The sequence below is a fragment of the Boleophthalmus pectinirostris genome, unplaced genomic scaffold (assembly GCF_026225935.1).
Source record: "Boleophthalmus pectinirostris isolate CB_2022bp ecotype Guang Dong unplaced genomic scaffold, ASM2622593v1 HiC_scaffold_12, whole genome shotgun sequence".
Lineage (NCBI taxonomy): Eukaryota > Metazoa > Chordata > Actinopteri > Gobiiformes > Gobiidae > Boleophthalmus > Boleophthalmus pectinirostris.
In genome coordinates, this window is record NW_026571018.1 from 21,991,435 (window position 1) to 22,008,504 (window position 17,070).

The 17,070-nt window shown below is 39.6% G+C and overlaps 1 protein-coding gene across 12 annotated transcripts in view; it reads left to right on the forward strand.

Moving 5' to 3' along the window:
* The window catches only part of LOC110168132 (RNA-binding protein Musashi homolog 2), a 280,880-nt gene that overhangs the window by 91,224 nt on the left and 172,586 nt on the right, over nucleotides 1–17,070 (forward strand). For all 12 annotated transcript variants that reach the window (XM_055149047.1, XM_055149052.1, XM_055149053.1 and 9 more), the window contains exon 6: nucleotides 4,794–4,886. In XM_055149047.1, coding sequence (XP_055005022.1) covers nucleotides 4,794–4,886 — 93 coding nt within the window. The remainder of the gene's footprint in view (nucleotides 1–4,793; nucleotides 4,887–17,070) is intronic.

Here is a 17,070-nt window from a genome sequence, read left to right on the forward strand (position 1 = left end):
TTGCGTCAGCTGCATCCAAAGGCCTGATAACCCTGACCATTAGGCATATTAGGGTAATGAGGGAATAGGCGCGCAGAGTCAAGAGGTAGCAACTTCTTGTTTGTAGCTGTCCGCTCTCATATTTTCTGTAGGTTTACCTGATGCTCTCGGAGTCCACTCAAGAAATTAGAAACACATTTATTTCTGAGCACACATGCAGGCTGCCTGTTTGACTGTGCAAAAATAACTCAGTGTTTGAAAAATCGGGTTCAAGGGAGAAACTGGGTTGAAGACTGGTCCATTTTCTCCGGGAGTGTTGGTAGAAAATCAGAAATACCCAAATGACCAGAACTAATGTTGCTCTAAATGCAGTGAGGAGACGTCTGTTCCCTGGTGCTTATTCTCGTAGTGGTGTATGATTTGGTTAACAAGAATATGCATTCATTTAAATGTAAAATGATGTGTGTCAAATGAAATGCAGCCAGTCAGCTCGATGGAAACGCACTGGCTGCATGTTAACACAGCCCGGGTCGTAATAATTATCAGGAGGGAATTATCGATCCTGTTGTGTTTGTCCAAACGCATCGAACTCTGGGATGGATGAGACAATCTTTACCTCTTTCTCTTGTATCCCAAACAATAGCAGACAGTGTGTAGCCTTAAGGGAAATGCACTATACTGCTATGAAGCTTAATGCCTTGTTGTCAGGTTGGGGGATAAATAAGAAAGTATTGTGTTTTACCAGGACTCAAGAAATCCCATCAGCCATTGAGCAGCGTGTCAAAAGTATAAGGACGGACCGAGAAGCCTGACTGCCTGCGACTTGATGAAACAAGGCCTAAAACTGTTTGGGGAATGGGCAGCCCCAGAAGGAGAGGCTGGGCAGGCAAGCAGACACAAGAGAAGATAAACATTGACTTGTTTTATTTTTTGTTTATTTTTATTTATTTTTATTTACCCAGATTTGTCATTGATAAAAGTGAGTGAGTTTGATAAATACCACACAGGCCGTTTATCAGCAGCTGTCTGGCTCAGGGTTTGCCGTCAGCTGCATCCAAAGCCTGATAACCCCTGAGGCCAGAGGCATGATGTAGGGATGAGGAAGAGGGGGAGGGAGAGGGCAGCTCATAGACTAGCACATGGCATAACCCTATACCAGGCTGGCCATATCATCTCACATGTATTAAATGTATAACCTGTATGTTTGGCAGGAAATGCAGAATATATTCTCTGTGATGTTAGGCCTGTCACTATCGCCTTGTTGTTCAGTATCTGAAAGATGGAACACTATCATTTTGAGGTCCGTTCTTATCGTAGGTACATTTTCTTTGCACTACTATGACATTTTTGGTAATTTTTTGGCTATATAATAAGAATTAAGCTGTAAATGGTTGAATAAATAACATGTTTGACTTATGCATGACAGATGCAAACTAAGTACTAAAGTGTTTAAGAGTGTTTCAGATCTTAATTTATTGCAGCTTATGATTTTTTAACATTGTTGTACATTTAAATAGTTTTTGTGGTTTAATTCTGCTCGTGGGTTATTCTGTCAGTGGCATAGATTAGTTTCAGTATTAACATTTATCATCTATATTTACTTCAGCAATATATCACAGTTCAAAATTTGTTATTGTGACAGGCCTGTGTGGTGTTGTTTAACAAAGATCTGGGAATGCAGGCCTGTATATGTACCACAAATAATAATGAGAATTAAAATATTTTCATGTTTAATAGAACTAAAGTATAGGCAGCACAACATAAACATTATTCTGATATTAGTGGCATATGTTTTATTCAGAAACATGCAGAACGTGATGTGAACCCCTGACTTAAAGAAATAATGTGATTATCGTTTTGACTTTTAATACTTACAGCAGTGTGGTTATCCTCTTTGTCCTTCAACGTATTAATACTTTTTAAACTTGTACAAGTTATTAAGGTGAATCTAAATTGCCATTTGAATGTGAATGCAAAAAAAAAAAATCTATACATGTAATATTATGTCTCAACTCAATTTCCTATGTCCTCCTGCGTGTACTTTTCTCTGACCCATAGAGGAACAGGCTCTGCATATAAGCCGCTTTCTAATGTGCTGTGGACTGTGGTTACCGTGATGATTTAGGATATACATAAGATGTCCTTCCTTACTCAACCTAACATTCATGCTGAGGTAGACAACACCATGTAGTTACTCTGTGAGTTACATGTAAGAAAGGAAGCCCGTTTTATGCTATTTTCTAATCTGTGTTATAATGTTGTTTCCTCATCAGTAACATACACAAAGCCAGCATATTTAGGCTGCAGAGTTGTTTTTGAGGAGGTAACAACTTTCTAACGTGGCTTAAAGCTCCCTAAAGTCAATTTTGCAAAACGGTTCTTTAAGGAAATAATGAATACACAAATTGTACATTAACCCTTGATTGAGTAGTAACTTTTGAGGCTTAATTTAGCACGAGAGCATCGTGAAAGCTGATAAAAGCCAGTTCATGTGGATCTGGGAGCGGTGCGTTGTGGTGTGTGGGAGGTGCTGTGCTTGTGAGTGCAGCCTCAGAGACTGCTGCACCTGGAAAGCACTTGACAGATGGTTACTTCAGCACCCGCTCAATGTTGCTACTTTTTTCTCTGCGTAACCTCGTTCAGAGACAGAAAGTGTTTGGGTCAGCGTTTTGATCAAGGTAGACTCCTCCTGATTGTTTGCTTTGTGCATCTTCAGACTATGTTTATCCGGCCCCCGTAATTAGTTTGATTCTATGGCAGAGCAGACGTGACTTCGCAGCAGCCTCATTTTGTCTATGCAAAATGAGCACTGCACACAGTGGGGCATGAGAAAGCTGTTTGCTACATTATGGAAGTAAAGGCTTTTGTGTATGGGATATTTGGTACACCACATCAAGGCTGAGGACAAGGCTGTTTGAACCTTTATAAATTGATATTGGTTAAAATAATATTGAAATGTGTTTTTCTTGGTTGACTTGACCATTTTAATCCTCTTCTATTGTAAGCTATTTTCTTCTGCAATACATTTTTAAATAAAATAAATGCTGTTCATTTTTAAAGCTGATGTCTAACTTCAACATGAATGAATTATAAATTGTTAATTGTAGAAAGTATTACTTATTGTAGAAATTATTACTCTACACTGTTGTTTATGTGCAATTGTACTGTTCAGCCAGCCACACAAATTAAAATTTTTGATTAAGATACCTTATTGTCACAGTGGGAAACTTTGTCCTCTGCATTTGACCCATTCTTCACTGCTGCTGGGTCAGGAGCAGTGGGCGACCACTGTGCACTGCCTGGGGACACCCCCCCACGTGCTCTGTGTGCATGAACAAACTGCACTCACGTTTTAACATAGGCTTACATGTGCCAAAACAAAGCTCCTACCAGGAAGCAGAGGAGCACTGTGTCCACTTGCAACTTTTATCCACCATTAAGTTGCCAGTGTGGGGCCTCAAGTTGTTTAATAACATCAACAAACTAATAATATGATTCAGTTTTCATTATAACACATCCATCGTCGTTCAGGTTAAAAGCAGTTTTCCCAAATAAACACATGAAGTTGCCACAGTGCAAGTGCTGTCTTTGGTATAAGTGAAACTTAAGGGCTCTTGAGAATCAGCTGCATGTTTGTTTTAGATTATAATGTAGACAGATCAGAGATGATTCAAGAAACAAGCATGTTTTAAAAAAGGATTTTAATAATATTGAGAAATAAAGTACCCTTCAGGTATCGGTTTGGAAGCACAGGTTATTTAAAGTAATAGTATTGAAAACAAAAGACAGATAGGTAGCGATTCTTGCTGGAGGATTAGCCTCTTTTGTGTTCATGTTTTTATTAGCCATAAGAGAATTCCCATTGTGTAAACTTATTTGTGGAATGGTTTGTGGAGTGCCTTTGGTCATGAGCCATAAATCCTTGCGAGACACAAAATGTAGGCCGTTTAAGGTCTGACCTTCGAAGAGGACCAGTGTGGTCACAGTCAAATACAGATGTCCTTTCACACTTGTAAAACTGCTTACAGAGACACTATATTATCCTACTGTGTGCTGGGAATAGAGCTGCATTAGTCATGTAATTGTCATGAATCACTGCTTAAGACATATGTAATCTTCCTCAAGAAATAGTCCTTGCTCATCTGAACGTGTCACCATATTTCAGGAAGAAAACGTCCTCCTAAATTTAGCACATACTTTCAGCAGCAGATGTTGTGCCCTTTTTGATGCCGTGGGTAATAATCCTTAATATTCGAGCTGTTTGAAGCTAAATGAGGCTTTAATGCACTCTGATTCCATCTTCCAGCTCTCATTAATTGTTTTTTGAAAGTCCATAAATTATTTCTGTTGTTGTTTTTTGAGTTCGGCAAGAAGATAAACAGAAACTTTAAAGGATGAAATGGAGGTCTTAAATTCTGCCACAGTCTGTTTTCATTAGTGTTTCCATTTGAAATGTCATTGTGAGGAAAATTCACAGTGCTGCTCCTTGTAGCTGTGATTTTATTATTTTCACTGCTGAAGTTGACCTTGTCTGTTACTAACACTAAACATGGAGTCTCTTTGGAAACTTTGTACATGACAGTGTCAGACTGTGTGTCTGTCCTTATTCCTTTATGCTGACTTTGTCCAGCTCTTAAAATTTGATCTCTTGGTTTTAAAAGTAAATTGTGTCTTTTCAGTATAAATATTTTCTCTATTTATTCTGTGTGTTTTTTCAGTATTACTAAATACTAACATTATGCAATTAGCTATTTTTTAAAAGATTGCAATTAATGTAACATTTTGTTTCTAATCTTTGGTTCTTTTCTTTGCAGATGGTCACAAGAACAAAGAAAATATTTGTGGGAGGTTTGTCGGCAAACACAGTAGTGGAAGATGTGAAGCAGTATTTTGAACAGTTTGGAAAGGTAAGACTTTTCTGTTATTTTGTTTTAACTTGGCTCGGTGCTCTGCTGGTGGAACTCCCTAGTTAACTTATGTGCTGTCATTTCCGCTAGCTCTCAGGTTAAGATTTCCTGGTAGGCAGTGGTGATTCTCATGTGTAGCTTGAGATCTGAATTGGTGCAGATGTAGCCCCGGCTAACAGTGTGCCAAAAGTGAGCGCTGAGCAGATGTGGATGTGTGAGGCAGGAGCTGCTCTGTGACATCACAAGGTCAGAGAAAAATGAGAGGCGCTGAGTCACACCACAGTCACAAAACCCCAGTCAAGATGTTGGCATATGCAGCAAGTAAACTTGTTTTGAAGCTTAAATAAGAGCCCTCTGAAAACTGCGAGTGCTTAGTGGTTACATTGCAATTTTCTCCATAGGACCTCTACAAGACACTGTTTTCAAAAATTGTGTCATTGAATTTTGACCAAGGACAACCAGAGCCCGTTTGCTTAAGAATGATCATGCACTTTTGCACTGTTGATAATCACATAGGCATTAGGTTGTGTGGTTGTAACAAGTGCTCACCTACAGAAAATAAGTTGCATATTATAACATGCTTTAATGTAGAGACAGATTATAATTTGTATTTGATCTTGTATGTAGTATGTTGTTTATTATAGGATTTAAAATGTGCAGATCAAACTTTGAATGCTAACCTGTCAAATAACAGAGGATCTATGCGTAAAACAGTAACTGATGGTGTAGTTGTGTACTAGTGAGATTTATTTATTGTTTATATGGTGAAAAATAGATTGTCATAAATGTTGTCATAATATTGTGATACAGTATATACCAGAAAAAAAAATTCAAATGTGTTCACACAGATAGTGTACAAGTCGTAGTTTTCCATTTTGCCATGTGGCTAAGTCTTCCTGGTGTTCTAGTTGCCATGTGTCCGACAAGGATGTTATATTTTTATTTACAAACACAGGTCATTGACAAGCTGCATTGACTGATCACGGTTCATAATTTGTCATGGTACATGCGCCGGCGGGTGCACCAGTGACATTTCCATCCGTCTCCTTGTACACTTGCAGGGTGCATATGATATCACACCTGGAAATTGGCAGTGGGAAAATAGCCCTAGGCTCAACTGAATTGTTGGCGCTGTTGTTGCTTGGTCCTTATAGACCATTTAAGACAAATCTCCTCTATGGCAATTAAGCAACAGGAAACATGATTGCCTTGTTAACAGGATTCTTAATGCTGTCAGTCAGCACAAAGATGAGAAAAACACATAAGAAATTCAAAGTCATGAGCCAGACAAGAATGCATGTTTCAGTACATTAAATTTTGCAATGTTAATGAGATATCTCGAAACATTGTGCTTTGCATTGTCTTCCTGCATCATAACTATAATTTTGAAACTGTGCAGCCCAATCACTGGACCCACCTTAGCACATGAAAAAATTGTATTGATAAAATGTATTTCTTTATGTCAATGTTACAAGGTTTGTGTATGTCCTCTGTGTAAAAGAACATAAGGCAATACAGCTGAGCTATATAGTGCATTTAGCATCCTTATTTGGACTATGTGGCACCACTGCTTCTTATGTGCAATACCCCCAGCTGAGAGCTATGATCACCCACCCACTCCCCCCTCCCCTCCCCACCCTATCCTCTACAAGGACATGCACATGACACACACACACACACACACACACACACACACACACATACACACCTGCTGAGTCCGGGCACGCGCACACACAAACAGCCTTTAATAGAGTGGCAGCGTTTCACAGATAATTTGCCCATGCTGAGCTGAGATCCATTTCCCTCATGTCATATTGCACATCAGTCAAGGTCACCTTCAGCTCATACAGTCCTCCAACATCAGCACTTGACCTTGAGTTTAAACAATTTCACTCCGGATGGATTTTCACGGGCACATGATGTACCGCGTCCTGAAGGAGACAAAAGAGCTGTTATAAATTAATCGAAAGTGTTTTTTTAGAGGCACTGACAATATGTAACCGGCTTTTTAAACCCTGTGTCATTTTCTTCGCTGGAAGCCTACCAAGGTGAAGGAGGCTTTGTTTGCTATTTTTTTTCCGGTACAAGTGGCACTGAAGACCCCACCATCGGCCCGGTCGGCTGTTTCCCATTTTTTAAAAAGATGGCTTATTTGCACAATAGAACGCAGCACGAAAATATTCCCAACGACTTCGCAATCACTGGATCCGAGCAAGGGCTTGAGATGATTTTGCGACTTGATTGAATGACATAATTGACTTGATTATACAAAGTTTTTTCGCCCTCCTCAAGGAATCCTCAAATGCTTAGGAGGAAACAAACAAATCAGACTGATTGAGCCGTGATCCCGTGCATGCTTCTGTGTGTACTTTTATAGCCTACTTGTGCATGCTTGGATGTGTCTGAGGTACGACTCGCGCCCTGCTCCGGCGTGTCAGCGATTAAGTGTATTTATGTGGGAGCATGATTAGGTGTGCGCGGGTTTAAGTGTCTCGCGGCGCACAGAAAAATGAGAGCAGATACTGGTGGTGGGCAATGGCATAAGACAAGGAACAGAAACAGGTATCCTTTACAGTTTTGTGCCTTTTACCCATTTCAGGATTTATTAAATAACCTTCCTGTCAATGCAACCTACCATTACTGCAGCACACACACACAAGCACAGCCTTCAGGACTCAGCCGCAGGAGCAAGCACCAATTAATTCAGTTTCTTCTCCAAAGAATCTTACTGTCAGTGTGTCAGTCCGTCAACAGTCTGTGCCTCTGTCTGTGTGCGAGGCAGGAGGACATTAGCCAGCATGGTGGCAGGGAGGCTAGCACGACCGCTCAGAACCTTGTCAATATGTGCCACATCACAGGGCCAGCATTGTCAAGGAAATTATGACACGCTCAAGCTTCTTGCAACGCAATTCAGCATTTGTCAAGACCAGAAGAGGCTCGCCTAATGTACTTTGATTTGAGGATTCTAGGCAGCAAATCAAAGCAGGCACCTCGCTGGCAACCAGAATCTGAAAATTACCCAGAAATGCTTCTTATTAAATCACAGATTTTAAAAGCAGCAGCGCAGTCCTAATGTCTGTAATGTGAACCTTTGAGAACAATAATTTCAGTAATTACATCTACAAAGGAACAAAAACATAGTATTAGCAAAATATTTTGTATTAGGAAATCTTGCTTTTTGGCTGCTCTTGCCACAGCAAAGGCACCAGTCCTAGTCTGCTGTGATTGGCATTAAACCTACAGTCTGGGATTTGGCTTGGCATAAAAATTTCTGTGTATAACCATGCGTAGATGGATTGTCTTGGTTGTACTTTTAGTAAATTAACAATCAATACAGTTGTATCTGAGAAATTAGTGATTTATTGTGCATCTTTGTTGAGCGTATTAATATAATAACCTGTAATAATAATTTTAGGTTTTGAATGCAGTGCTTTGTAGATGGATAAAACCTCAATAGTGTTTCAGCTTGGATCTGTAATCGGACAAACATCATTTATACAGCATTACAGCTGTAAACGCTTTCTATTGGCCACTTCCCTGATATGTATTATCCTGCTGGGTGTGTAAAAGTGTGGGTGTGTGTTCAGCAGGCAGCGGAGGCCAATTAGCAAGATGTGGTCCACAGAGGAGGCAGTGGTCGCGAGGCAGTGGAGGGGAAACAGCTGGTGTGGCCACAATTGGGTCACAGGTTCTTGTGTGTAACCTCAGCACAGACCCCCACCCGAGCCCCCTGCCCCGTATCTACGCACTGTCGGAGAGGGCTGGGGAAGAAGTGGCATTTATTACAGTGAGAGGCTGACAGCTCTCATGCACATCAGTCTCACTGGCACTCGGGCGGCCTCACCATTAGAACAGAGTGGCATGCCCGAGCCTGGCACCACTAGAGACGCTTTTTGTCACCTCAACAGAACACAGCCGAGGTGCATTTCCTCTGATGCTGACAGTCATTTGAATGGAATTGAAGTGTGGTTGTGTTTGACTGATTCTAATGCACCTCAGATGGATTCCATTACCTGCCTAATAGTAGCCACATCCTGTCGTCCATTTTTGTGCCTTCCTCCTCCTTGTGGGCAGCTCGGCGCGTCTTAGGCTGGTGAGCCAGATGAGACAATCTTATCTGCTCTGCCTGGCTTCCCTTTATATTCAAGGACTCTTAACCGGACTCTGCCGCTATTTTTGTCCCAGCAATAAAGTCAAATTAATCAGTGTGCTGTTTGTGTCATTGTGTGCTTTTTCCACACTTGGTAAATGGTAAGAAAAGACAATCGTCCCCTCTAGAGGTCAGCGGCTGTCCTCAGATGTGAGCACAGCCTGCATCGACAGTCTGTTTCCATTTCTGTCACATAATCTTGTTGCGCTTACGATCATTTTTAATGCATTTACGAATAGCTTCTTCCTTTGCTTCTTTTGAGTCTTGTTTTTGAAGGCAGAATTGTGTCTAAAGATCAGTGCAAAGGTGAAAGCACTTAAACGATTGTATTATGTTATTATCCTTCCAGTTCCTTTGTATTTAGATCTTCTCTACAGACATTGAGGTCAAGGGTCAAAATGGTTAAAAATAGACTGAGGGTATTGCCGACTTTAGTGTAACCGAAGGCGCTGACAGCTGTGCATATCTCTTTCGCACTTTGAATGCGAGGTTAAACTTATTGTACCTGCAAAAACATTAGACTTTTTATGACAGATAAAAATAAATGAGGTGAAATGACTTGATAATTTCCTTCGTGCCCTGACACTGCTTCATTAAATGTGCGAGGAGCCTGGGAGGAGTTGCATGTTCATTTCTGTCCTCTCGTATATTGGCACAAACTGGCCTTTTGTTTTCCAATAAATGAAACACCTGTTATCAAAACACCTAGGACAATGAGCCATTCCATTGAGGCGAACACTTCATTAAAGACAGCCGTTGGTGTGATCACACCTTATAAATTTGGATGTGACGTACACAGAGATCCCTGCCCAGGCATGAAAAGCACTCTCCCCGGTTAAGGGCATAATTAGCTGGGGTGGCTAATACTTCCTCATTGGTTTATTGTAATCGGCTTTGAGTGCCTCTCATAGTGGCCTTATTTGGTGGAGCTAAAACAACATGCATATTGCTGTCTTGGTCCTTCCCATAGGTTATCTGTAGCTGCAGCACTTCCATATGAGCTGGTCACTGCTGTTGTCCCTTTATGTGGCGCTTGTCCTGGTTCTCATGCTTCACTGGTTGAGCACCAAATCCTATAGGTTTAAGTGAAAGGGATGACAGACAGACCAGAGGCTTAACCAGTTCAGTGCCGCTGGGTTGAGTAGGGATATAGGGGTCATTGACTGGGTCAGCTTGACTCAGAAATCTCTCAGTATACACCATGTATATAGTATGTACACAAGTCTTTTCTGTACTCCAGATTCAACAGGTACTGGCTTGTAGTGAAGACCAAAAATGAAAAAAGTAGCACATAGAAAGAATTACCCCCCATTGTCTAAAAAGAACATGGACTAGACATTGGCATAACAAAATCTCAGTTTGTTGCTCTGAAGTGTAACTACTCAAAATATGGCTAAAATATGAAACACAGACAATAATTGACATTCAAACATGAAAGTTGAATGAAATGAAAGTTATTAAGATAGAAGGTATTTTTGCCAACATAGTATGAACAAAATCTTTGGGAAACACTGAGTCTAGTATTTTCATAGTCAAGTTTTGCTAACTCGCTTGTGACATCTTGTTTATTAGGAGGGCTGAGTAATATCCCAATTTGTTTCCTCCCATTGGTCATGATTTTGGTTGTAGATTTTGTCATGTATTTTGTCATGTGCACATGCTTTTACTGATTGTAGACCTCTCGATTAAAAGGCCCAAGCGTATCATTGACAATTAGAAATGACTAAATCTTGTTCTCAGTTAAAATTCCAATAATTGCTCAGTCCCAATAATATGGACATTGGATATTATCTGTGTAGCTATAAAATACAGTGATTGAAGAGACATGAGTGAAAAGGGACGATGCCTCTACACACTTGAAGAAAAGCTGTATAGGTCTGACATGATGGAGAGAGGTTTTGTCACAACTCAAAACCTCGGGCTAAAGAATTCTGTTACATTTTTGGACACCTGCACCGGGATCTTTTTTAGACTTTTTACTCCCGAAAGAAAGAGAAAGTTTGTACTCGAAGGCTCAGAAGAATAAAAAAGATTCCTTGCTTAGTGCATGAAATTTGTTCTGGGACTGTGGTAATCTAATACCACGGCTGACATTTTGTGCGCCCTTAGATTTTGTAAATGGCAGAAAAATAACTGCGTGTGACTGTCTGTAAAGAGTGACTGAATTCATTTCACATACCTGCCAAAGTGCACCAGCCTATCACAATGCCAGGGGTTTTTGGGTATGTGATGGAAAACAGCAGCCATTATCACAATTAAGATAATCACTGTAATGAACCGTTGGAAAATCTGTTTTGTTTTGCACTTTAGTGTTGAAAAATATAAATTTGGACATTTTTAATTCCAATATTTATTAAATATTGGGGGTTAAATTGCTGTTTACTTCAGTGTACTTTAAGACTGCTAAATGGGTGAGAGTTTAACAGATAATTTGTCTCAAAGAAGCTATTTCCTTATATTATGTTATCAGTGCATAGGTTTCTTAGTGGAGTTAACATTTATTGTTATTGTATCTAAACTGTGGTACCTTGGTGTCTTTACAGATAAGGCAGATGGAATAAATCCAAGGGCCACAGGATTGTTTTGAATGTGTTAAAATTATCTCTGTTTTTCTTGTTTTTAGAACAATAAGAGTCTGGTGGGTGTCACATTTCTTGGCACAGTTGGAGTTTAAAGTAGTTTACAGCTATCACCTCACTAAGGAAAAGTTGCCAGTTTTATTTTGGATGAAATTGAGGACTTTGGTAATATGGTCATTTTTTTAGACACCCTAGCCAGAAAATAATATTATTTTTCAGTAAAATTGATGTTTATTTACAGTAGGGGTGCAGCCAAATTACTGTTTTCATCCTAATATTCCTGAATTCTTAAAACAGAAAATTGCAACTTTCACGCATTTAACAGTGTGTGGTAAAATAATAAAGTGCAACTGTCAAGTGTAATGGGATCGTTTCTCCTCCAGCCCACAACTCGGACTTAATTTGACCTACCACTGCTTTAGTACTGACCATTTTAAGGTCAGTATGCATAGATATAGATTTAAATGGTCAATAATGTTCCTGGCATTATTATTGATTATGATCACTTTTATAGTTGAATTACATTTTACACAAGGCTACAGTGCACTCCAGCTCTTACATTAACAGAGCATTTAGCAAACCCCAAAGGTGCATAGTAGATGCCTTTCAAACTTTTACTGAGGTTATGGGAGCCGCTCCAAAGACCACAGCCAAATACAAACCTGTTAAATGTCCATTCGCTGGCAGCAGTCGTACCAATGATTAATGCGGAAAAAATACACTGGATATGAGGCAAAGAGAGCTAATCAAAAGGCCACAGTCGCTCATTCCACTTCCGCGGCTGGTGCAGGTGCACATTTGCATGCCATTTACATTGGTCGCTCACAGTGACCAGTACTGGCCCACATTCGGGTGTCCATCATTTTCTGACATTTTGTGATTGTTTCTCGTGGGCCGTAGCTCACCCAATCAGCTGAGGATATAGTGTGGTCCCAGTGATTATATGGAGTGATCAGAGCAGCAATGATGGAGCATGTGCCTTGCAGTGGAGATTTAGCCAGGGGCTTCAATCTCATTGCAGTCACTTGTAGTTAGTGAGTGAGACTAGCAGAGAGAAGGGCACAGCAATATAAATGAATTGGCTATGAATGTGAAAAGCGTCTGGGCTGCTGTGGGCTATGTACAACGGGAAAGGGCCAGTTAGACAAACTATTTCATATCCCCCTTGACCTTTATTTGCCCAGTGGTCCAGCAGCATTTCCAATAGCTTTTAAATGGCCGCTGAAGAATGGCGGCATTCACTTCACACCATTTTTAAAGCTGTTAAACCAGAGTGCACTGTACTTGTGTTAATGCTAGTGTCTTTAGCGGAGCTTGCAGAATTCTACGTCCTGCTCGGACCTTTACTTAAGTACATCTGTCGACTCTTTCTCAGCATCTCCTCCAAAAATCAAAATGCGTAGCCATATACGGGGCTCACAAAAGAAAGCCGTGGATCAGCGGAGATTGACACCTTTTGGTAGGTCTGTAGCCTCATCTCCCGGCTGTCCCTCCTGAAATGGCTCCCCCGGGATAAGCTGGGATTGGCTTGATTGTGTTATCGGCGACTGATCGGGTCATTGAATGATGGAATTTTGAGCCCCTGTTCTGCTTAAAGAATGAAATGTTTAAAGAAGATTGACTGTGATTGGATCAGATCTAGCACCTGCTCAAAGGGGTCAATCAGGTGAAGGCTGGAGGCGGCAATCTCTGCGGTGCTATTGTCACTTGGACTGGGTGGAGGTGGGGTGGGGGCTTAATGTGCATGTTGTGGTGGGACAACAACGGTAGGCTGGCAGAGGGGTGGGGTTGGGTTAGGTGCAGGGCGGAGGTGCCATACAACAGGGAACTAGTTGAAAAATGTCATCAGAGGAAGTGTCATGAGTCATTTGCAGCGGCTCAGCATCAGACGGGTGCGGAGGTGGACGCTGCACCTCCAGCTCCAGGGCTGCACACCTACACCTCAGCCCGTCTTCTGACTCTGGGAGACAAGGAGAACACCTGTGTAGAACATTGTGTTCATTCAGTGTTCTTTGGAAAATGTGTGTGGAAATGGTTTCTGTGTATGCTAAAAACATGGTATGGGATTGTGTAGTATTGTGACTCGGAAAAGATTAGAATGAACATTTTTATTGAGGAAGAAGACTCACAAAGCATTCTAACATACCCGCTAAAGAGATTTCACCCTTATTTTTTTAAAATAAGAGGCTGTGTTTTGACATGTATTGGTGATCAAAGGCAGCCAAAGTAAGATGCAAAAATGCTTATAGCAATTGCTTTATATAATTCATAACATCATCAGTATGTCTAACACAGGCCCCAAAAGTAAAAAAATCACTATATAATGTATAGTTTTTTTTAACAAGCTCAATAACTTAGTGCTCAATCTTTGGAAATATATGGACATAATCCTTACTTGCTTTTATGCTATATAGGTGGTTTAAACATTTTGCTGTGCAGACTAGAAAAGTCTGCTTGACATTTTGTTATTAGCCAGTGTCCACCAATGCTCATGCTGACCTGTGAGTGACAGACCTTATGTCTCTGGATGTCACAGCCAAATGAGAAACAAAATGATGTTGTCAAATTCTTGCTCAGATCTCATGGGATTTAAACCCAAGAATGTGAAACTTCTTTATTTCAGTCTAAATTACTTTTTCCCCTCTCACTCTTATCTAACTGTGTCTTTAACAGAGGGTTGTCATCCCCCCCTCAGCGAGCACAAAGTATGACTCAGTACCACCTGGAGCTCGGACCACCTTTGGCACAATGGCGCATAGTTGATGACAAATATATAGAAAAATTTTCTTTGTGCTCTGTAGAATACGTATATTTAATTCTAATGCCTTGATACGGTATTCACCTGAGAGAAAAATGAAACACATACTATAAGTCCAATGCACTCCTCCAGCCACCTACGACAGTCGCGGCTCCTGAGTGCCTCCCACGCAGCACCTTCACAGAAAAATCACCAGCTTAAACGTTCTTAGGTGGAAATGTACACACTGTGCTGTCGCTGGATGTGAGAGGCTAATCAAGTCTCAAACGTTTCACTTAAACTGCAACATTTTGTACAACGACTGTGTATAGGCCTGTCGTAATAATTACTATATTGACTTCAATACATGTTAGATGGAATAATAAATTTTGTGGGCCAATATTAATCGTGAGTAATTTTCATTTCGTTTGTACTAGTGGGAGTATTTTGGATATTTTTCTCCTACAATGATTTTAGCGTTGAATTATGAATATCTGTGACTCATTATACAAAATAACTACTCAAGTATTGCATTCTGTTATGTATTGCAGCTCATATTTTTTTAACAGTATTGTGGATTTAGAATACTTTTTTGGACATAATTTTGTTTATTTGATTTGTCACAATATTATCTTTTATCGCCTATATTTACTTTAAATGTGGTATTGTGACCGGCCTAACTGTTCATTAGAGCACCAAGATTAATTGTAAATCGAAAATAATTGAAATGGACAAAATAGCAACTTGCAAAGGCTGCACGTTTTTGAAATACCATTACTTCCTCAAAATATTCGGTCTTATTCTGCATAAAAACTAGTACTCCTATAGTTTAGATCTGTACAAGCATGTTTTGAAATTAGTTTGTCAGTTTTTCGGCTTATTTCAGGCTCATATCTTCATATCAATTCTCCTAGATCCGTTTAAAATGTAAACATGGAACAGAATCCTATTATAGAAACAGAAATTGCAATCTCAATGCTTGTCAGAAAAAATTATATTTCTAGATATTTTTCCCTAATCGTACTGCCCTACTGAGCATTTGGAAATCCTTGCATTTGGCTTTAAAAGCTAATCCAGTTGTTTGGTTGTAGTTGGGTGTGACCTGAAAATGCAGCATAGATAGTGACAGAATCATTACACTTGGTAATATTTAGCTGGGCCACCGTAAGTAGGACAAACAAAATGAGGTAATTTTAGTGTTTCAGCAAATACAAGTGCGACAAGCTGTGTTTTTCTAAATGTCTTTGTATCGCCCAATGCACAGCTCTTTTAAAAAAACATTCTGTTCTTGTTCCAACAGTTTATGATGATTTCAGCAGTTTTGTGTTCATGTTGAACATATAGAAATGTCTCATGAACACAGCTTTGACAAATGGAAAAATACTAATTGGTGTTGCTCTTCATTAACAGTCATTGCTTGGTTAAGTAACGAGCTAATTTACTGACCACTTTAGTGTGTTTCTTATAGACCAGTACAGAGAAGCCAATTAGAACAGCCCCAATAACATAATCACCATACAGTTCTGACTCTGCAAGGGTCTTGTTGATGCTTGAAAACCTGGAAACTGTTTAGAATTATATTTCAATAACTTTATTTAACAGTTTAATAATACATTTTATTTAACAGTGCTTTTCATGATCTTCAGTAACAGTTTACAATGGCTAAAAATACATAAAAATAGAACAAGTAACACTATATAGACAATCAACAGTGATATATAATTTATACTTGAAATGATCATATGTATTAGATATTAGTCATGATTGTTAATGTACTCAAAATGTTTTGTGTGTGGATGGATATGACATTTTGGGCTTTGTGGAATTTGTAAAGCACCAAGAACAACAGCCCAAACCTTTTGACATATAACATTGATGTCTTGGTGGAGGTCTGACTTGTGGGATAGATTTTTAGTTCTTTTTCCATTTTGGACTATCTCTCTTGTAGTCTAAACAAGTGGTATTTTCCAAATATATTATCCCTATTGTGAGTCCTGTCAAAAAGCACTCCGCTTTACACTGAAAAAGGCTCCTTGAATGCTCACAATGCTATTGTTATCATTTCCTTTTTGTGAGCGATCACTTTCACATCATAAGCACATAAACACCACCATGTTTTATCCACTGGGCACTTTTACGTTCTTTAAACTGACACACTCACTTTCCCATGTTGCAGTACAACTTGTGTCATATTACTGTTATCAAGCCCTGATCACAAAGTCTATCAGATATCTGTGTGTACCACAAAAGAACCACCTTAATTAGGATTTAATCTGATCAAGTGTTTCAAAATACGGTTACCTGCTTCTTTTGATTTAATTTATGTCCTGGCTGCATTTTTCATCGAAGGCCTTTTCATACTGATTAAAGGCACACACACACTTCTTTTGATACTAGACTATTTGTTCTTGAGTCACCCAGGCCACTCTCAGCATCTTACGGACAGCTTTTAAGGAACAAAAAACTTGCAAAAACATGCTAATTTAATGTTATTTGAAAGTACCGTCTCCGCACTTTTAATCAATTAGAACGCCATTTATTTGTAGTTGAGTCTTTTATAGTGTGTTCCATAGTGTTAATAAGATACACCCTTTGCAGAGAAATGCAAAAGGTGACATTTATATCAGAGGGAAATCACCATGGAATAATAATTTTCACGCAGTTTACTGACCTGAACAAAATTTCACCTTGACTCTCCCGAGGAGCTATGCTAATGCA